Consider the following 22,869-nt stretch of genomic DNA (forward strand, 5'->3'; position numbering starts at 1 on the left):
GAAGAGATGGGCAGAGGGTGATTAAGCTCTGTATAGGAGAGAGGGGTCTTTCAGAGGGAGCAAAGGCAGGTAGAGAGCCCTAAATGCCACCCAGAAAAGACAGGGTGCTGATTGAGTATGGGATTGAATATAGTCTTCATGTTTAAGATAATATTCCACTTTGTATTCTAGAGCTGATTAAAAACCAGGGTTCTTGGGTTTGGCTCTGAGTTATAGAAGTCATCCTCCATTCTCTGCAATGGGAAAATTAGGAATTGAAGGGCAGAGGGTGGGGTGGGGGCGGTTACAATGGGTTATTCCAAGAAGGAAAGAGAAGGTGTTTGAGGCCATTGAGGGTCTTTTGCCTTTCTTTTCCTCTCTCGCCATTTAAGAGCTGGTTTTTACGTGACTGGCCAGCCCTTCCTGGGTCACCCCAGCACTTTGGGCCAGAGTTCCAGGGCTTGAAAGGCCTTGCCCTGGGTCTGGTGGCAGGCCATCAGAGCTGGGCTCCTTGGTGTCAGAGGGAATCCAGGCTGGCATCTGGTGGATGTGGGCTCGGGTGCTGGGGGGAGGGAGAAGAAGAAAGGGAGGTGGGGAATTGACCAAAAAGAAAAAGGATTTTAAAAAACAACAAACGTGAGACACTGTCGATGACTATCTCTCTTGTTAGGGTGAGTCTGCATTGACATTGGCTACTATGCCTGAGAAATGTGTAAACCACAGATCTGTTGACCAGTCAGTCGGCCAGCATTTATTAAAGTACTGCCGATACAAAGAAAAGGAGAAATCAGCCTGCGGCCTCAAGGGGCTTCCATTTGGATGGAGGGGATAACATGCCAGTAATTAGGCACATATAGAGGCATTAGAAGAGGGGGCACTAGATGGGGGGGGTGGCGCTCTGGGTGCCAGGGACCATGGAGTCTCCCATCTCCCTCCACACTCCCTGGAACAGTGAAAGCCACAGCTGCCTTGTGCTGAGAGAAGGGAGTAATTATGTAGGCTGGTCTGGGTGTGCCATCCATCTGTGCAGATTGCAGCCCTTCTCAGACATACTAGGAGATCTAGAATCAGAGGATCTAGGTTCAGATTCTGTCTCTGGTGCTTTCCACTCATATGATCATGGGCTTGTCATTGGCTTCCCTGGCCCTCAGTTACCCTCCGTTAAATAAAAATCCGCCTGTTGGTCTGGGGTCCACCTACTTGTTGGGTGTTAGGAGCACCCCTATACTGATGCTTTTCCCTTTTTGGGGTTCTTCAGTGTCTTCTTGACTGAGAGAGGCTAAGAGGCCCTCAGCCACTTCACCTGATGGGCCAATCAGATTGAGGTCTCCAGAGATTCCTCTGGCAGCAGACCTCTTCTCTTAATAGGAAAAAGCATCTTCAGGGAGTAAGGGATCATGACGTGGGGTTGCCATGGCAACAGCTTCCTGTTCCTTCCTGCTCTAGGCTACCCCTGGAAACTGGGCTGTCTGACGGGTGGGTGGGCCCAGCACCCCTTCTGTGGCCGGAGGGGAGCACAAGGTGGGGGCAGAAAGATGGCATTTCTCTGGTCCCTCACACCACCTCCCTCAAAAATCTAGGCTATACCCCACTATGCTTTTGTCCCTGTTCACTGACCACCCCTCTCCCCCCCACCCCAGCTGGGAGGAGGTTGGGAGTTGTAGGTTTGGTGATTCTTAGGTTCCTCTTCCAGGGGAGCAAGGCCAGCTTATTGAGTGCCCTAAGGCAGGGCTTTCTTTTAACCTTGTTTGTGCACTGGAGCCCTTTGGCAGCCAGGCTGGTGAAGCCTGGTCAGCCCTGTGCAGAATCAGGTTTTAAATGCACAAAATAAAACACTGGGGATTACAAAGGGAAGCAACTGCAGTAAAATACAGTCATCCAAATATTTACCAACAACAACAACAACAAATAAGTTCCCCGATTCGCTGAAATCTCTCCACAGACCCCTTGGCTTCTGTGGACCCAAGGTGAAAAATCTCAGTGCTCTAGGGAGATGGAGAGGCTGACTTTGCACGGTCTCACCTAACACTAGCTTGACACCTTCATAGCAATAGGAACAGTAGCATCGGTAATAGTGACGAAGCATCGGCGACAGTGACGAGGGCATTGGCGATAGTGATGAGGGCATCGGTAACAGTAACAAGGGCATCGGCAGCAGTAGCAGCCAGCATTTCTCTAGGGCCTTATCACTTGCAAAGCACTTTACAAATATTATCTTATTTAGTTTTCACGACCCTCCTAGCAGGTAGTTGTTACTTTTATCCTTATTTTACAGATGAGACTGAAGCAGGAAGAATTAAAGTGACTTGCCCAGGGTCACTTAGCTAGTAAGTGTCTGAGGTCTGATTTGAACTCAGCTCTCCAAGTCCCATCTTCTATCAGCTGTACTTCAATTCAATCCAGTTTAATTCAGTAAACATTTATTAAGTGCCTACTATGTGCCAGCATTGGGCTAAGCTCTGGGGATGCAAAGAGGCAAAAGATGGTCCCTGCCCTCAAGGAGCTTACAGTCTAGTGGAGGAGACAGCATGTCAACAAATATATACAAAGCCAGTGCCTTAAGAGATGTGGCCATGGCCCTGCTTAGACTGTTGGGCATACAAGGCATGCTGCCATAGTTTGTAGGGTTGGTCTTTTTTTAAACCAAATTCTGAAGCATTCATTTTGCTTAAGAATGTTTCAGATTTCTTTTTTAATAAGATCATGGAATAATCCCGTTTAAATAGTTTAGACACTAGATTGTGGTACAATAACGCAGGAGAGAGCGTTTTGAGTCAGGAATGGACAAGTCACTTAAACTTTGAGTCTCAGTTTCCCCATCTGTAAAACGAAAGGGTAGGACTAAATGGCCTTGAAGACCCCTTCTAACTCCAAGGCCTATGACCCTCATCACTGTACTTTAGTGGGTCTCAGTTTCCCTGTCTGTCAAATAAGGGGATTGGCCTCAATGGCCCCCAAGTTCCTCACCTGAAGGATCCTTATACCAATGAAAACACAAGTCTGGCCTCTTTCCTAGCCTCGAGTGGTGCTCAGTGCTGGGATACAAAGACAGAAATGAAAGTCCCTGCCCTCAGGGGGCTGGCATGGCTTGATGCCCTGGCAGACATTCCTTCCAGCCTCTCAAGGAGGCCATTCTCTGGGCTGGCGATAGCTTGATCCAGATGCCGGTTCCCTCTTGTCTAATTTGCCTCTCATTCTGTGTGCCCCACAGAACGAGATGCCTTTGACACGCTCTTTGACCATGCACCTGATAAGCTCAGTGTGGTGAAGAAGGTAAGCTGGGGTCTACTCTGGCTCTGGGCTCTGATGGCAGGAAGGTGTCCCTTGCCTCCAAGGAGGCGGCAGGTGCTTGAAATCTGGAGCATCTCAGCCTCACACATTGAGATGTAATTAGAGTCAGGAAGGGAGCTGTGACGTAGGAAATGGGCTCTTTCTGCTCCCTGGGGACCTCCTGGCCTGCACACCTTGCAGATTCTGGCAGGCGCTTCCCAGACAGCACTGTTCTGTGGAAGCTAATTCAGATTCAAGCCTCTTCCTCATCTCCGTTTTTTTAAAGCACATAAGCCTGTTGGATCTTGCTGTTTCTGAAGAGCATTTTAAGTCCTATCTGAAACCCTTTCTCCGAGCTCGCCTGTCAGAGTGTGGCTGGAGAGTAAATTGAGCCCATTTTTCTTCCAGACAGGCAGACAAAGGAGAAAGGGCCTTGAAGGGTCTCATCAGCTCATGTAGATGTCAAGGTGCTGAATGAGGGGGAAAAAATCAAACTATGTGAACTTTCTTCTCTTGAAGTCAGCAGTTATAGGAGCTGATTGGCCTCCAGGAGCATCTGGCCTGAATTTTTTTAAAAAAAACTTCTTTATTGTTAAAGACATTGCAACCCATTCCTGGTGGGGCATAGAAATACATTAAATCTGTATGTCTTTATTCAGGTGAAACAGGATGAATGGAGGGCTCGGCATCCGCTGCCGGTGTCTCTCAGAAATGCACAGCTGGTGATTCTGGCCTGTGCAGTAGCTGCTCCTTTGTCTGAGCCCTTCACCCCTCCATGCTTATCTGCAGAAGGATGGGGACCTTAAAGTGCATGGGGGTGTGGGGTGGGCCGGCAGGAGAGATGGGAAGAGGCTTGGATCTCCTAAAATCCCCAATGTGCAAGAAGCCTCCTAGTGAGAGAGAGTTTTAATTATTGGGTCCCGATTTTACTGTGAGGGTCTGCCCTTCACCAGCGCTTATTGTATCATTATTGGGGGATTGTGTTAGGTCTCAGTTTTGTCATCTGTAAAAGGAGGAGGCTGGACTAGGTAGCCCTCACTCCAGGATCTTGTCATTCTGTGCCTTCACATATTCAAGGACCATCCCATGGAAAAGAAAGCAAATGTATTCTCTGGAGCATGAAAGGGGCAGAGGCAGGTTAGAATGGGGTGGGTTTCCTCCTAATTAGAAGGACAATCTTGACTAGAACAGTTAAAGATGGACTGGGTGGTCTCGAGTGGCAGTGAGCTCCCCGTCAACTAGGGATATCGATGTATGTTCATGTAATTCCCACCCTGCAGTGATGGATGCACCCCAATTAAAGTATCAGCTTGTTTCATTAGCTTTTAATTTAGGGGGTTTGTTTCTTTTTTGCACCCCCCAGAACTGCCCCATTGGGCCTGTGGGGGCCAGGTGAGCCGTCATTAACCCCTTGTCCTCCGTGCTCTTCTCCCTGCAGTCTCTTATCACATTTGTGAACAAACACCTTAATAAGCTGAACTTGGAGGTGACAGAACTGGAGACGCAGGTAGGACTGGCCCTTGGGCGCTCTGCCTGAGGCCTTGTGGGCAGGCTGCTTGGGGCAGCAGATGGCATAGTCTGGGCCAGGGTGGGGGAGTCCCAAGGGACTGGACAGATGGGTTGGTATGGCAAGAGACCCGGGTTCGAGGCCTTGCCCTGCTGCTGGCTGCCTGGGTAGGTCCCAATCAGCTCTGAATCTCAGTGTTCTCAATGTCTATAAAATGAAGGGCTCAGATTTGTCTGTCCCCCCTGGTGCCCCAGCGTCCCTCCCTCTGTAGTGAGTGCTTCCTAAAAGCTTGTTGATTGGTTGGGTTCAAATCTAAATCCATCTTAGCATTTGTCACTGTGTTTTGTGCTATTTTTAAGAGGGGCAGCCGTGTCATATTTGATAGAGAGCGGGCTTTGGGGCCAGGAAAGTGGAGGAGGGGGAGTACCACCTTGCCTCCTGTCTGATGGCTGTATGAACCCTTAACCTTAGCATGGTCTAAGCAGCTTTCTGAGAGGGTTCTTTGTACTGGTGGAAGGTGTTTTCTCACCTGGGAGAAAACACCCTATGTAAATGGAATCATGGTTCAGTCTGTCCCTAACATCCTTCAAAAAACCCAAGCCAAGCCCATCTAATAATAGGTGCCCTTCCATTCTTTTGGGCCTGAAGAAAGCCTAAGAAGGGTCTACCACATGGAGATGGCAAATCAATTCCCAGGCAATAGTGGGATTTGTGACTTCCTCGGCTTTGGGCTGAGATGCCCCAGCTCCCCAATGACTGGGGTCATTCGCGGGCCACGCCATTGCCCCTTTACAGTCCAGCTACGTCTGAACATCTCTCCACCTTCATGCAGTCTCTTTGTTAATAAACCTCCCTTGTTGCCTCTTAAAATGAGTGTAAAGACTTTGTCGGGGAGGACAATGGTGATTCCTTCCAGCACAGAGGAAGAATCCATTGATGGATCAGTGAATGATCGATCAGGGTAGGTGATCTCTCAAGGCCGACATCCGGTGATTATGTGACGGGTTTGAATGCTGCCTCTGTTGATTGTGGGACCGTGGGCAGAGTCACACCCAGTTCTCTGGGTCCCAGTTTCCTCATCTGTAGAATGGGGCTCCTGTAGTGTCTGCCTTGAGGGGTGTCTGTGGAGATCCACCACGGTAACCAATGGGGTGGCCTTAGAGCCTCAACAGACGTGTTCATTATCATCCCCCCTTTCTCGGAGAAGGAAGGCTGGCCTGACACCTAGCATGGCACAATGGGCCTTCCATCAGGATTTGTGGCATGAATGAAGTGAAATTGGCCTCTGGCCAATGAGGGATGGACCTCTGAGGGTTTCTGCATTAGTGAGGCTGCTAATGTAGAATATTCTCTGCCCCAGCCAATGGCTGTGATTGCACCGAGCCCTGGGTGGGGTGTAAAGACTGGGAAGCATATAGGAAATGGTCCCTGAGGGGCACCAGGAAGAGAAGGACTCATGGCCTTTTGCCCGGGCTGGGCAATGAGCAGCAATGAGAATGCCCGCTGGAGAAACCAGAGAGGCTCAGAATGGGGCATAAACCAGGCTCCTTTGGTCCTTCCTTTGAAAATCTTTGAGAGCCAGCCGGCCACCATGGAGAGGGAACGGACCTTGGGCTCAGGATGACCTGGATTCAAGTCCTGCCTCTGACACGTATTAGCTGGGGGATTCTGGGCCAGGGACTTACTCCTGGAACTCTTTAAGACTGAATGGTGCAGAGCGGGTGCCAGCCTGCATCTGAGGAGTGAATTTCCGTACCAGGAGTTCACCAGTGAAATCGCAAGACCAGTCTCCATTCCCCGTTAAATTTAATGTCCACATTTTAACTTAAAAGAAAGAAAACCCTACTGTGTAGCCAGAAGCCACAGTTTCATCCATCGTGCCCTTGTCTGAGGTCTTTGTCTATTTAAACATTAGTGTTTCATGAGATTTTTGAGAGCAGTTCCCTGCCCTTGAAGAGTGGGGGTCTACGGGCTTAGAATATTCTGTACTCTGTCAGACTTTTCCCAATATGCTGGTCAGTTTCACTGGGTTTTTCCCCCTTCTTTGCTATACCAAACCCAGGTCACCCTGGCTCTGGAGCCACCCTCCGCTCACACTGCCTCCCCCACAGGGTAGTTGTTGGGACCCAGTCTACATAAAGCCTATGTAAAGGCTATTCATGATCTTAGAGCCTTCTTCAGAATGGGAATAAGAATACCCTCTTAGGGTTGTTAGGAAGGAGGGGGGAACCTTCAGGGTCCCCTGAAATCGGAGCAGCCTGTGCTCCCGGATCCCCCCACTCTGTTATGGCCTGAATCTGCCAGGACTGACTGAATTAAGTGCTGAGGAGCCCCAGCTGGGGAAGCCACCCTCACATTCATGAATCACTAGCTCTTTTCATAAAAGTAAATCTGACGCTTATTAAAAAGCCCTCTGCTGAGATGCCAAGTCGCCCTTAGTAAATTAAGGCGTGGAGCCAGTCTGGTGGCGTGGAATGCACCAACATCCAGGCTCGTGAGAGATGCAAGAAGGAATCTCCAGAGACAGCCTAGTGCCAGCTTCTTGTGGTATAGACGGGGAAACCGAGGCTGACCCAGGGTCACTCGAGGTACTTAGGGACTGGTCGGCAGCCACGAGAGCAAAAGAATTCACAGAATCAGAGAGCGCAAGGCCTCCTCGTGGTACATATGAGGAGACTGAGGCAAGTGAAGGCACTGGCTCAATGTCCCATGGCTGGCAAGTGGAGATTTTCATTTTCAGAGCGCTTACCCACTGTACCCACAGTCATCAAACTGGACTTAGGTCCAGGTCCTACCCTGTCATCCCTACTCAGTAAATTCCAGCAGCTCCCTGTTATCTCCAGGAACAAATCCAGAATGCTCTGCTTGGCATTCAAAGCCTTTCCTAACCTGGCCCCCTCTCCCCTTCCCAGTTTTCTGACACCTTGCTCCCTAGCACATACCCTCTGACACAGCCACACCAGCCTCCTCCTGACTCTGTCCACCTCTCAGCTTGGGACTTTTTCTCTGGCCATCTCCCCTGCCTGGAATGCTCTCCCTCCTCCACTCTGGCTGGCTTCCTCTAAGTCCCACCTGAAATCCCACCTCCTGCAGGAAGCCTTCCCTGATCTCTCTCGCTTCCAGTGCCTTCCCTTTGTTAAGTATTTCCTACTTATTCTGTATATGGCTACTTTGTATGTATTTGTTTGTTGGCTTCCCCATTAGGTTATAAGTTCCTTGAGGACAGGGATTGTGTGCTGTCTTTCTTAGCACAGTGCCTGGCACTTAGCAGACGTTCAATAAATAGTTATTAACTGACTAAGAAAGCTTCCAACCTGCATTGGTTGAGGGACTTTCCTCACTTGGGAGTTCCTTCAGTATTTCTTGACTGACTGATTGAGTATATGGGACTTTGAGGTTTGCAAAGCACCATATTTATATGTATACACATATATACTTCATTTGATCTTCCCGACAACCCTGGGAGTTAGGTGTATTATCCCCATTTTACAGATAAAGAAACTGAGGCAGACATAGGTTAAGTGACTTTCCCAGGGTCACACAACTAGTAAATGTCTAGGGTAGGATTTGCAATCGAGTCTTCTGGACTCCAGGCCCTGTGCTCTGTGCGCTGTGACACTGAGCGTCCTGGTGTTCTGAACATTAATTATAAAAAGAGTAGAAAAGAAGCTTGTGTGGGACATTGTGTGCTCCTGTTCTGTGGAGCTGGTCTGGGAGACAAGGGTGTTTTCAGTTTCTCCCTTCCTTCTTCCTCCTGAGCTGGCACTCCAGGAATGGGCCAGTCCATCCCCTCCTCTCCATGGGCTCCCTTCATTGCTCCCATCTGCTTGCCTGTCTGTGAGTAGGCTGGGGGTTGCTCGCTCATTCCAGACCTCTGGGGTCTCTGGCATCTTCTTTCTGAGTGTCTCTGCTTATCCTCATTTCCTCCCCTGTTATCCTGGTATTTTCTAGACCCTCAGAACCCCCACTGTTCTTTCCTTGGTCCATATTTTATACTTTCAAAATGGCGCCTAGAAAGTCTAGGAAACATGGAGTTTCTCTCCTGCTGTCCTGCCCATTGACTGTGGGGCCGCCTCCAAGGCTCTTCCCTTTTTTGGGGGAATTATAAAATGAGGGAGTTGGACATTTCCAATGGAAGGGGCCTTAGAGGTCCTCTGGTTGGTGCCCTCCCTTGACAGAGGAGGAAACTGGGGCAGGGGAGAAAGGGCCTTTCCTAAAGTCATAGGTAAGAGACAGAGCCAGGTACTGGAAGGGACCTTAGAGGTCATTTACTCCATCCCCCTCATTTTACAGAAGAGGAAACTGAGGCCCATGGAGGCCAAGTGATTTTACTAAGGTCACACAGATAGAAGTGAAAGAACTGGGAGCATCATAAGATCACAGGCCTCCCCCTGGAAGGGACCCTCACCCCACCCTCCCCCAGTTTTGCAAACAAGGATACCGAGGTCTAAGATTATGGCTAGAAGGTGGTAGAGTCAGAAGGACCTCATAGAGTAATGGCTCTCCTGGAGCTGGGTGAAGCTCAGGGATTTTAAGTGACTGACCCAAGGTCACCTAGGTAGTAAGGATCAGAGGTGGGACTTGAACTCGGTCCTCTGTGGACCACAGTGCTTCCAATATCCTCAGGTTTTGTGTGGTTCCCTGGCCTTTGTTTGCCTTGGTTTCTCCCACTGCAGAAAGGGTGAGTGGTCCCTCCCAGAGCTCAGTAAACAGTGGTAGTGATCATGGGAGTGGTAGTGACCATGTCTTGAGGTTTTGGGGACACAAGGCTCCATCTACCCAGAATTATTCATATGGCTTGAAAAATGAGAGCCCGAGGGTATCTCCTCCCTCCCTGGGGCCAGGAGAAGGTGGGTGTCTCTCTGACTGTGGCAGAAGGAGCACGGCAGCCCTGGCAGAAGGAGCGTGGTTCCAGAGGCAGGCATTCTAGACTTGAACATGGCTTTCTCTGCTTGAGGGAGCGGGAGGCAGGACCTATCCAGGAACATCACCCATGCTGGTTTTCTTCAGTTTGCAGATGGCGTCTACCTGGTTTTGCTCATGGGCCTGCTGGAAGGGTACTTTGTTCCTCTCCATAACTTTCACTTAACCCCAGAGAATTTTGATCAGAAGGTAAGTACACACCTATGCGAACGTCTGGGCATTAAGACTGTGGGCTTTGGTGATGGCTTGGGGAAGGACCCTGGGAGGAGCATGTCATCATTTTCTGGTTGTGTGTGTCCCTAATGCTTCCAGGAGTTAACCTTTAGACTGTGGTCATTGAAAACATTATTCTTGGCCCTCTGAAAGGTCATCTGAAGGCATCCATCTCTGTGATGATCCGGGGGTGGGCAGAGAATGTGAGTCAGTGCGGGTAGCCAGAGACAAATGATAACCAGCACATGGGTCTTAGTCTGTTTACCGACTCCTGGCTGACTGCCCCAAGCTTCCGGGCTGCTGAGGCTAACTGAGCGCGTCTGCAGCAGGTCCAGCCCAAAAAGGGTGGTGGAGAGCCAGCAGAGTCCAGGAAGGGGCTCCCTGCCAGACTCAGGAAAGGTCGGGAGGTCTTGTCGACCACACTTCTCATGTCTCCTTTAAGTAGGAAGAAAATGTGTTTGGTTATGAGTTCTTGCCACATCCCTGCTTCCACGGGGCAAGAGCCAGAGGCATTGTTTTGGAGAGAAGATTGTTCCAAGTAAAACTGTTAAGAAAATGTACATGGAGAGGGACTGAGATGCTAGCCAGTAAACAGAGCTCTAAATTTAACTCAACAGACATTTGATGAGCATCTGCCACCTGCGAGATGCTGATTCAAATATTTGGGTGCAGAGTTGAGAGGTCACATAGTCCCTGCCCTCAGGGACCTTACAGTCCAGTGGCAGTCAGTGACCTCAGTAGGAAAGAGAATCACTAGAATGTGATTTCATTAGACCTGCAGTCCTAGAATATTGCCTGAGAAATTCAAGTGATTTGTCCAGGGTCACAGAGGCAGGATGTACCAGAGACATCCTCAAAAAAAAAAAAGCCAATTTAATTTTGTTTTCAGGTTCAACTTCTTTCCCGTTCCTTCCCCCACCCCCCCAACTTCAAAAGCAAGAAAAACAGAAGCCGTTACAAACTTGTATAATCAAAGCAGATTCCCGCAGTGGCCACGTCCACCGGCCTTCATCTGCAGCCTCACTGTGTCCACCCTCTCTCAGGAGTTTCATCAGGCCAGAAGCCTGGAGGCTGGCTGTCTCCACCCACTTGGCCAAACTGCCTCCAAGGACATTACAAATGTCGTCTCGTTGGAGCCTTGCCGCAGCCCTGGGAGGGGGGGTGCCACTATTACCTCCATTTATAGATGAGAGAACTGAGGCTGAGAAAAGTTCAGTGACTTGCCCAGGGTCTTACAGTTAATAAGTGCCCTGAGGCAAAGTTTGAACTCGGGTCTCTGGCACTTTCTCCACTGTGCCCCTGAGGTACCTCTAAGTATAATAAATTTAAGTAGGATAATATAGCAGGTAGAATATGATGGGGGAGACCCGACAGGGTGTTCTGGGAATATTTGAGCTTTTACAGTAGGGGGTAGGTGGGAGGGAGGCTCATCAGGGAAGGTGAAAGTCTGAGAGTCAGAAGATATGAATTATGAAACTTCCTTAGAGAACTGATCTGATTTCTTAGTGATTTCATTGGTGTAGGGAACTTCCGGGTGAGGAAAGTCCCTCAACCAATGCAGGTTGACACTTTTTCTTAGTCAATCAATAAATGTTTATTAAGCATCTACTATATGCCAGGCACTTTGCTAAGCCATGAGGATACAAAGAAAGACATGTCCCTACCCTCAAGGGAGCTTACAATCTAATAGGAAAGACAACATGCAAACAGCTATATACAGGAGAGATAGGAAATAATTAACAGAGGGAAGGCACTAGAATTAAGAAAGGTTGGAGAAGACTTCCTGAAGAAGACAGGATTTTATTTGGGACTTAAAGAAAGCCAGAGAGGTCAGTAGTCAAAAGGAGAGAGCATTCCAGGCACAAGGGACAATCAGAGAGATGGAGAGTCTTGTTCATATACCAGCCAGGAGGCCGGGGTCACTGGGTTGATGCCTAAGTATCACAAGGAATAAGGTGTACGAAGACTGGAAAGGGAGGAGGAGCCAGGTTATATAGGGCTTTGGATGCCAAACGGCATTTGTATTTGCTCCTGGAGGCAAGAGGCAGCCTCTGGAATTTATTGTGTAGGGGTGACATGGTCAGATCTGAGCTTTAGGAAAATTACTTTAGTGGATGAATAGAGGGGACTGGAGAAAGCAGAGGCTTGCGGCAGGAAGACCCATGCGAACCTGCACCAGGGTGGTGGCAGCTGTAGAGAGGAGAAGGGGGCATATAGGAGAGATGCTGCAGAGGTGAAAATGACTAGAGATGTTGCAGAGGTGAAATCAACAAAAGATGCTGCAGTGGTGAAATCAACAAGAGATGTTGCAGAGGTGAAAATGACAGGCTTTGGCAATAGCTTAGATGTGGGGGTGGGGGAGGCAGTGAGGGAATCCGGGATGGCTCCAAGGTTGGGAGCCAGAGGGATGAGAGAATGGTGATGCCCTCTACAGTAATAGGGATGTGGGTAGGGAATGTTGAGGGGGAATGATAATGAGTTCTGTTGGGACCAAAAGTTAGGGCCGGAGAAGTAGATTTGAGTATAGAGATGAAAATTGAGTAGTCTAGCGGGAACAAATTTCTGTCTTAGAGAGTTGTCTGGGGCTTAGAGTTAAGTGATTTGCCTAAGGTCACACAGCCAGAAAATGTCCAGAGGCAGAGCTTGAAGCCACATCTTCCTGGCTTTGAGGTCAGTCCTATTTACTCCATCCCTGTCTCTTCCTCCCTCTCCCTTCCCCTTCCCTCCCCTACCCCTCTCCCTCTCCCTGCCCCTCCTTCTTCCCCTCCCTCCCCTTTCTCTCTCTCCTTTCTGTTTCCCCTTTCTCTCTCTCCCTCCCTTCCTCCCCCTCTCTCTCTCGCTCCCCGCCCCCTCTCTCTCTCCAAAATGAATTACAAGATCTGCCCCATCTCAGTGCAAAGACTCAGTCTGTGAGAATCCCCCTTGTTCAGTGGTTCCTTTGTCATGTTGTGTTTACTGAAGTCTCATGGGGAAGTTTGACCTCTGCATGTAGGAGTGGCCTTCATAGACTTTCCATCATAGACTTTCTAACATCTCAAGTTGTTTCCAAATGTTGTGGGTTTGACTAAACACTGATTTTTTTTTCAAATGCTTTTCTGTTATTATTCTGCATTGTGAGTAAATCTTTATCCATATGTTTCTGATTCATTTTACACTTAACTCATCAAAATATTATGGTTTAAAGGGTTTCTGATTGCTGAGCGTTGAGATCTCTTCCAACAGCAGAATTCTCTGATGGCTTTTCCCCAGTTTGTTTTCCCCTGATTTCTGTGGCTGACCGACAGGCAGCCGATGGGGTCTTAGGTGAGGTCTCCGAATCCTCATGGGTCAGTTGGGAAATCTAAGTGCTTTTGGTGGTTGGAGGCTTCAGACCCCGTAGCCGCTAGACTAAGATTTCTCTCTCTTTGAGAGGTAGGTGCTCTTATTCTCCTTATTTTACAGAGGAGGAAACGGATCCACATGGGGAGCAGAGTCTGGATCCACATGGGGAGCAGAGTCTGGATCCACACTCAGATCCTCAGGTCACAACTTCACGGCTGTAGTAAATGCCCCCAGAATAACAGCCCACTGGCTCATTTAGGACCTGATGATGTTAATTATCTGGAAGAGAGGACTTAGAAAGTCTCCCCCCAAATCCCCTTGTGTTTCCCACTTTTAGAAATCCCAGACTCACCAGAATAAAAAGCCTTTTTGGGGTGGGGTGCTTTCTGGGTCGCAAGTACCTACATCTATTTTGTACCTACTGTGTGCCAGGCATGAAGTACCAGCATAAAAAGGAGAGTATAAGCCAAATATCATTCACTTAGTTCAGGGGGAAAAGCCAGCACCCTGAATTTCAGAGCAAATACAAAGTACAAACATCGACAGACGGACCTTGTCTGATTCAAATCTCAATGCATAGTTACCAGGGTTTAACAAAGTCCCAACATCCGGGTTTACAGGCTGGAGGGTTCTTAACTACAGCTGCCCGGAGTCTGCACATCAACACACCTCCAAAAGTGAGAGCCCCAAGCAAATAGCTCTGTTCTCTCTTTTTATACACTCTTGAGCCATCATCAAACGTCATCTGAGCAACCAGAACTCAGGCTCTTACTGTTGGCTGTGGTCTTAGCAACTCCCCTTAGGGCCCTGAAGGCATCACATGCACATAGGCTTAGCACCTAGTAGATAGGGGTTTGGGCCTAGGGCTTTGCACCTAGTAAGGCTCAATCAAAGACACTTAATTAATCATTTTAAAAGAGTAAGACAGTCCCACCTTAGTTACCAGTGCAATCAGGAAGGGTTTTCAGTGAGAAACAGGATTTTATATTTGATCCTGGAAATAATGGAGAGCCATTGGGCTAGATTGATCAGGGGTAGGGTGACCTAGTCAGACCTTTGTGAGTATGGACTCAAGTGCAGAGAAACTTAGGGCAGGTAGACCCACAGGAGGTGGGAAGGGAAGAGGGTCTGCACCAGAGGGCAGCTGGGTGAAGGGGCCACTGCATGAAAGGGTTTTGCAGACCTCAGAGTGTGCTGTAAACTCTAGCTAGGATTATTAAGTGACTTGCCCAAGGTCACTCAGCAATGAGGGAGTCCGAGGCAGGGTCCCTGCTGTCCATTCTGCATCCCACCCATCTCCTAAGCCAATTCAGCAGATGGTGTCCCTGGAGGGAGAGTGCCTCCTTCCACTTAGAGACTCAGGCTCTGCTAGGATTGGACCCAGGCCTCCAGATGCCCACTGTCCTGTCCCAACTTACCTCGTGGAAGGGCAAAAAGGAAGTTTCTTTTTAAAAAATACTTTTAATGTTTAATTTTAAAATTTTTAGTTTACAACACTCAGTTCCACAGGTTTTTGAGTTCCAAATTTTCTTCCTCTCCCTCCGCTCCCTCCTCCCCCCAAGATGGCATGGAATCCAATATATGTTCTACATATACCTTCGCATTAAACATATTTACATAATCAAGTCGTAAAGAAGAACCAGGATCAATGGAGTGAGTCACGAGAAAGAAGAAACAAAACAGACAAAAAAAAAAGATATAGAATAAAAGAGCAGATGGTTTCCTTCAATCTGCATTTGTACTCCATAGTTCTTTATCTAGATGTAGATAGCTCTTTCCATCATGAGACCTTTGGGGCTGTCTTTGAACCTTGTATTGCTGAGAAGAGCCAAGTCTATCAAAATTAGTCATCACAGAGTCAATATGTCTGTAGTTGTGTACAATGTTCTCCTGGTTCTGCTCCTCTCACATAGCATCATATCATGTAATTCTTTCCAGGTTATTATGAACTCTGTATCTTCCCCATTTCTTATAGCACAGTAATATTCCATTACATTCATATACCACAACTGGTTTAGCCATTCCCCAATTGATGGGCATCCCCTTGATTTCCAATTCTTTGATACCACAAAAAGAGCAGCTATAAATATTTTTGTCCCTTTCCCCGTTGTGTGATCTCTTTAGGATACAGCCCTAGAAGTGGTATTGCTGGGTCAAAGGCTATGCACATTTTTATAGCCCTTTGGGAATAGTTCCAAATTGCCCTCCAGAATGGCTGGATCTGTTCACAACTCCACCAACAATGTAACAATATTCCAGTTTTCCCACATCCTCTCCAGCATTTATCATTTTCCTGTTTCGTCATTTTAGCCAGTCTGACAGGAGAGATGTGGTACCTAAGAGTTTTGATTTGCATTTTCTCTGGTCAGTGATTTAGAGCATTTTTTTATATGCCTATAGATATCTTTAATTTCTTCCTCTGAAAACTGCTTGTTCATATCGTTTGACCATTTCTCAATTGGGGAATGACTTGTATTCCTATGTATTTGGCTCAATTCCCTGTATATTTTAGAGATGAGGCCTTTATCAGAGACACTGGTTGTAAAGATTTTCTCCCAATTTTCTGCTTCCCTCCTAATCTTTGTTGCATTGGCTTTGTTTATACAAAAACTTTTCAATTTAACATAATCAAAATTATCCATTTTGCATTTTGTAATGCTCTCTATCTCTTGTTGGGTCATAAATTCTTCCCTTTCCCATAAATCTGACAGGTAAACTATTCCTTGCTCTCCCAAATTGCTTATAGTATCAACCTTTATTCCTAAATCATGAACCCATTTTGACTTTATTTTGGTATACGGAGTAAGATATTGGTCTATGCCCAGTTTCTGCCATACTGTTTTCCAATTTTCCCAGCAGTTTTTGTGAAATAGTGAGTTCTCAGCGCAGAAACTGGATTCTTTGGGTTCATGAAAGAGTAGATTGTGATAGTCATTGACTACTGCGTCTTGTGTTCCTCTCCGATTGCACTGATCCACAACTCTGTTTCTTAGCTAGTACCAGGTAGTTTTGATGACTGCTGCTCTGTAGTACAGTTTAATATCTGGTATGGCTAGGCCTCCTTCCCTAGCATTTCTTTTCATTAATTCCCTTGATATTCTGGACCTTTTGTTCTTCCAGATGAATTTTGTTATGATTTTATCCAGCTCTGTAAAATCATTTTTTCATAGTTCAGTTGGTATGGCACTGAAGAAGTAAATTAATTTAGGAAAAATTTTCATTTTTATTGTATTAGCTCGGCCTAACCACAAGCAACTAATGTTTTTCCATTTGTTTAGATCTGACTTTATTTGTGTGAAAAGTGTTTTGTAATTGTGTTCGTATAGGCCCTGGGTTTGTCTTGGCAGATAGACTCCCAAATATTTTATAGTGTCTATAGTAACTTTAAATGGAATTTCTCTTTCTATCTCTTGCTGTTGGGCTTTGTTGGTAATATATAGGAATGCTGAGGATTTATGTGGGTTTATTTTATATCCTGCAACTTTGCTAAAGTTACCCCTCCTACTGCCTGTAGGACAAGTTTGATTTCTTTTTTTTTTTTTTGGACAAGTTTGATTTCTATACTTCTCAGTGTATGTTATTCCCTTCTTGAACCAAATCCAATGAGAGTAAAGCTCAAATATAGCTCTTCTCCCTCCCTTCTTTCCCTCTACTATACTATGTTTTTGTGCCTCTACGGATGATATAATTTACCCTTTTCAAAGAGGAACTTTCTAAGCCATATGGAACTTTGCAAGAATAAATCATTCTACAAGAGAAAAAAAAACAAACAATCACTGGACCCCACCCCATCCCCCACAAGGCAAGGCAACCATCAGGCTCCACTTGGGGATGGATTTCCTGAAAATAGAAACAAGGCCCCAGAGGGCACACACTGGGGCAGGGAGGGCTGACCTGGGACTCTGAAGATGAAGATGGCAGCAGTTTGTCCTCAGACATTCAACACGATTCTCTCTTGGTGGGGAGAGGAGGAGGAGGGATGGAATTTGATTCAGTCTGCCTAGCTTTTATGAGATGCTTGCTGTGTCCCAGCTCTTCACATAGCACCTGGTGCTTAGTAGGCACTTAATAAGTCTTGATTGCTTGCTTCATGGGTGCTGGGAATGTGGCAATAAAAACATGGACCCTCCCCTCAGGAGGCTTATGTTCCACTTCTGGCCTGCGTCCTCCAGAGGTAATTGCTCCTCTTTGATGATGGTGACCAACTCTCTCTCTCTGTCTCTCTCTTTTTTTTTTTTTGGCAGGTGCACAACGTTTCATTCGCTTTTGAACTCATGCAAGACGGAGGACTCAAGAAACCAAAGGCTCGCCCAGAAGGTATGAGATTCCTTTTATTGGAGACTTAAAAAACAAATGATCGATTCCTCTTGTTTTCATCCCCTCCCATTTCTGAATAATATCCCTTTCCCTCAGCAAGCCGTGTCTTATAACAAAAAAGGAACAAAATACATGTCAGCAAAATTACTCTATACAGTCACCAAGTCTGAGAGTATATGCAGCATTCTGTACCCATAGCTCCCCGCCTCTGCAAAGACAGGAGGGAGGTGTGTTTTCTCATCATCCTCTTTGGAGCCCAGTCCAGGTTAGTCCTGATAATTCCATGATGCCAGGGAGCACCTTGAAAAGCTGCCTGGCTCATACAGACGTGAAGTCTCACCCCAAGTCACTTAGCTAGGATGGGTCAGAGGCTCAAACCTGTGCTTTCTCCCTTTGATAGCATGAAATGGTGGTGACTGTCGCTGCCTTGGAGGGTATGATGGTTGGCTTGGTAAATGAACTCCTTGTCCCAGGAGGTCTTCAAAGGGAAGTTATTCAGAAGCTGTTGGGAGGCTGAGAGAGGAGACTCTTGTTCACCTCTGGACTGGGCTGTAGACCTAGTTCTGAAAGGAACCTGTGAGATCAGGAAACTGAGGCCTAGTGACTCGGCCATCATCACACATGTAGTGAGCATAAAAGCCATGACCATAAGAGATAAAAGTATTATGTGTCTAGAACTGGAAGGAAGCTTAGAGGCCACTGACCACCCATCTCCCATTTTATAGATCAGGAAAGTTGAGTCACCAAGCACTTATAGAGTACTGCTGTGTCCCAAGCACTGTGCTAAACTGTGGGGAATATAGATAAGGGCAAAAAAGAAAGTCCTTACCCTCAAGGAACATATTTCTAATGGAAGAAGATAGCCTAGAAAAGGGGTGTGTGGGGAAGTCTCAGGGGCACGGAGAAGTTGGGGAAAGTTCAAAATCATGAGCAAGGCAGGCCTGGGCCCTTCCTCAAATTGGCGGAGCTCTCCAGTAGGGGGAGGGGGCAGCAGGGGTGCAGGGATCTTTCCTGGTGAGAAGGCTTCAGGGACATGGAAGAGAGTCCAGGAGCCTCCAAGTAGGCCGCAGTGAAGGGGCCAGAGGCAGGATTATGGGCTCGAAGCATCATCCCTCAGCTCATCTCCACCCCAGCGGTTTCTGGTGGTGGGTCCCCCCATCATCTTTCAGTTGAAGAAGCTGAAGCCCAGAGAAATCAAGGGACTTGTCCTAGCTCACACCAACTTAAAGCAAGGGGCAGAGGCCCAGTGATTAGATTGGTCACACCTCCTTCCCTCTGAGATTGAGTTAGATTCTAAGCCACCTGAGGGGAGGGGCTAGGCTTTAGGATCCTTTGTCTCCCTCCAGAGCCTTGCTGGGGTCCCCTCCTGAGTGAGGGCATGTGTAGGCTAGGCTGGGCTGAACGTAGGGAGCGGGAACGCCTGGGTTAGGAGGCAGCTGGCGCTCAGAAATAGCCAAGGGGAGGCTTGGCCACTCTCTGGTTACTCGGGTTTTGTTACATCAGGCATTTCTGGGCCTTGGTAATACCACTCAGGAGAATTCACTTGGATGGCCACCTGTGTCTGTCCCTCTGACTGAAGGCAGCTGGGACATCCAGAAGGCTTCATTCCTTATTTCCTTTTGAGGCGAGAGTTTAATTTAGTTACCGGGGTGGGGCAGGACATATGGGGGTGGGGGGGAGGCAGGAAATACCTGGGGGGAAACCCTGTAGTGCCCAGGGGCTCAGTTCTTATTCTGACCTCCAGAAGGAGCATCAGAAGGACCCTAGAGTCCTCCCTCAGTCAGACCTGTCTGGTTTTTAGGTTCTTTCTAGACAGGGTCATTCTCCTGAGAATCACAGCTTGCTGGGTCCCATCTGACGCCCAGCGTGGATTCACAGGAGTCCTAAGGGAACAGTATATTGCAGTGTCCAAGGCATTGGTTCTAGAGTCAAAGGTTCTGGGTGCAAATCCTGCCTCTGACGATTACTCCCTCTGTGTCCTCTGTTCAACCACTCCCTTATCCTCCCTGAGCTACATTGTTCTCCCCTGTAACATTAGAGGGTTGGACTAGATGGCATCCCAGGTCCCTTCTATCTCCAGTTTTTGGGCAAGTCACTCCCTGTCACACCATCCCTGCTTGTGACACTCCCCTGTCAAATGAGGTGTTTGAACCTCCTGGCTCACTTCTAACTTTAGATCTGTGGCGGTTCTGAGGGGCAAAGCTCTGGGTGGGGGGGGGGAGTCGAGTCTGTAGCTCAGCTTCATTCTAGCTCTGTTTCCTCCTCTGTCATTTTGTTTGACCTCACAGGGTCAGAATGAGGAAAACTCCAGGTAAGTTGTTAAGTAGCAGGTGATTGATAATGACAACGATAATGACGCATTTATACAGAGCTGGGAGGTTTATAAAGCGCTTCATGGGCATCATCACCTCCCCTCCCCCACCACTAGAGTGTAAGCTTCTTGAGGGCAGGTACTTGTTTCTCTTTTCTTTACCTGTCTAGTGCCTGGCACATGGTCGGTGCTTAAGTAATTCTGCACTTGAATTATTTATGAGTGTATATTTTGTGTCCCCAAATCGGATGGAAGCTTCTTAGGGGCAGGGGCTATTTCCTATTTATCTTTATATCCCTGACCCCTCCCACCCATGCCTAGAATGCAGAGGGTGCTTCATAAATACTTGTTGATGGGTTGCTCACAGATAACAGGTGGCAGGTATTATTTGCCCAATGAAGTGACTTACCTAGGTCACACAGCTGGTGAGTGGCCAGGCTAGGATATGCCACCCCCCCACCACTTCCAACCCAGTGGTCTTTGGCATAATTGGGGGGTAGGGTCTTTTTTGAATCCTGGAGCCAGGCATTTCTTGTGGTTGAATTAGCATCCTCTAGCGGCCCCTTTGGGCTACTGTGGTCTTGGCGGAGGTAAAGTCTGTCTCCACTGCATCCATCCCTGCATTTGGCGGGTGGGATGGGGGAGGGTACTTTGCTTCTCCAACCCCCTCCCCCTTCCCCTAACCCTGACTCTTCTCTGTACTTGCTGCTCTACCTGGTTTAGACTCCCATTAATAAGACACCTTCCCAGGTTCAGCTCATCACCTCAAATTTCATCAAGCCTTGATTGACTCCACTTCTCCCCTCTGATTGGAAGGCAGAGTCTGAGGCTTCTCCCACTGCCTTCCTTATTTATAGAGGGCAGAAAGCTGGCCCTGACTCACTCCTCTTCCAGCTCCTGGGGATGCCTCCAGCCCTGGTGTCCTGTCTGTCCTGGCTGTGGCCATTTCCTGTCTTTTGTGTGTTGTCCCCACCTTGAGAGTATAAGCTCCTTGAGGAGAGGGACTCCTTTTAAAAAAATTATTATATATTTAAAATTTTTAGTTTTCAGCATTTATTTCCACAGGATTTTGAATTACACGTTTTCTCCCCACTCCAAGATGGCATATATTCTGATTGCCCCGTTCCCCAGTCAGCCCTCCCTTCTGTCACCCCACTCCCCACCATCCCCTTTTCCCTTACTTTCTTGTAGGGCAAGATAGATTTCTATGCCCCATTGCCTGTATATCTTATTTCCCAGTTGCATGCAATCACATTTTTTTTTTGAACATCTGCTTTTAAAACTTTGAGCTCCAAATTCTCTCCCCTCTTCCCTCCCCACCCATTCTCCCCAAGAAGGCAAGCAATTCAACATAGGTCACACATGTATCATTATGTAAAACCCTTCCACAATACTCATGTTGTGAAACACTAACTATATTTTGCTCCCTCCTATCCAGTCCCCCTTTATTCAATTTTCTCCCTTGACCCTGTCCTTTTTAGAAAGTGTTTGCTTTTGATTACCTCCTCCCCCATCTGCTCTCCCTTCTATCATCACTCCCTTTTTAATCCCCTTCCTCCTCTCCTGTGGAGTAAGATACCCAATTGATTGTGTATGTTATTCCCGAGGAGAGGGACTCTTAAAAAACAAACAAACAAAACTAAATGTATCCCCAGGACTTAGCAGCAGGCACTTAATAAATGTTGGTTGGATTGGATTCCTGGCTGAGGGTACCTCTTGGGGGTAGGGGGGTATATGCATGACTTCATTCTGCTGGCTGGAGTCAGAAAGCTTTTACTCTTAAGTTTGGGAGGTATTGGAGTTGGCATTGATGGGGGCAATCACATGGGATTCTAGCCTGTTTATGATCCCCCTGGGGTCACCGAGAAATGCCTTAGATTTGGCCGCCTTTCCTCTGCAGAAACATTGGCTTGAGATGTCTTCCATGATGTTCAGAGGGAAGGAAGGTAGTGAGAGGCTGGGATTAGATAAGAAACAAAGGAAGAATTGACCAAGTGGATGAAAAGTCTAAGGAAAAGCTCTTTGGTACTTGAAGCAGAGACTGTCAGGGCTGGGAGGCTCCTTAGAACAGGGAATGTCAGAGCTGGGAGGGGCCTTAGGACAGGGAATGTAAGAATTGGGAGGGGCCTTAGAACAGGGGATGGCAGAGCTGGGAGGGGCATTAGAACTGGGAAGGTCAGAGCTGGGAGGGGCCTGAGAAGAGGGGATGGTAGAGCTGTGAAGGGCCGTAGAACAGAGAATGTCAGGGCTGGGAGGCGCCTTAGAACAGGGCATGGCAGAGCTGGGAAGGGGGGCCTCAGAATAGGGGAGGTCAGGGCTGGCAGGGGTGGACATTTTCAGATTGAGTTTCGCCATCTTTCATTTGACAGATGGGTCTCAGAAGGGAAGTGATTTCCCCGAGGACGCAGGAATTTATCATTGATAAGACATAGAATAATGAAAATGTTTTGTTCCAGAGACTCTTGTCTGTGTTCGTTTTCTTTCTCTTGTGCCTGAGAAGTTGGTTTTGTGAATTGCTGTGGCCCCAAACCTTCCCCAGGTGGTCGCCACCATGCGGTGCTGAGCCTTTCTCGCCTTGCCAGGGCATTCCTTGGACAGCTGACTAGGTCTGTCCCTTATGTTTGATGCCTTTCCAACCTGTGCAGACCTGCCAGAACTTGGGCTTCCCTGGCAGAATCTTCTGGAGACAGCTTCACCTCCACCATGATTTGGTATCAGAGGAAGTCATCCACAGACATCTGTGATATTTCCTCATGGAATTCTTTTTAATTTGCCAAAAGTCTACATGGCATGGCGAATTCTCCCAGAGAGATGCTTCCTGTGGGGGCCCTGCTGAAGGGAGGATGAGCCCAGAACTCTCTTAGGCCAGAGGGTACCCTCCCCTCTCTCATGGGGTTTTGGATGGAGGGTCTGTGAGGTCCGGCCTCCTCAGCTATGTTTCTTGTTCCTTAACTGAAGTGCTGATCACGCATAGATGTCAAGGCCTCTGGGAAAATTGCAAACTGCCCCAGATGGAATTCCTACTTTC

At 47.7% G+C, this 22,869-nt stretch overlaps 1 protein-coding gene across 2 annotated transcripts in view; it reads left to right on the forward strand.

Annotated features, from left to right (window-relative positions):
* PARVB (parvin beta) overlaps positions 1-22,869 on the forward strand; it is a 144,171-nt gene that overhangs the window by 76,573 nt on the left and 44,729 nt on the right. For both annotated transcript variants that reach the window (XM_036761058.1, XM_036761059.1), the window contains exons 9-12: positions 3,191-3,252; positions 4,688-4,756; positions 9,767-9,868; positions 17,458-17,530. In XM_036761058.1, coding sequence (XP_036616953.1) covers positions 3,191-3,252; positions 4,688-4,756; positions 9,767-9,868; positions 17,458-17,530 — 306 coding nt within the window. The remainder of the gene's footprint in view (positions 1-3,190; positions 3,253-4,687; positions 4,757-9,766; positions 9,869-17,457; positions 17,531-22,869) is intronic.

The sequence above is a fragment of the Trichosurus vulpecula genome, chromosome 5 (assembly GCF_011100635.1).
Source record: "Trichosurus vulpecula isolate mTriVul1 chromosome 5, mTriVul1.pri, whole genome shotgun sequence".
NCBI classification, from domain to species: Eukaryota; Metazoa; Chordata; class Mammalia; order Diprotodontia; family Phalangeridae; genus Trichosurus; species Trichosurus vulpecula.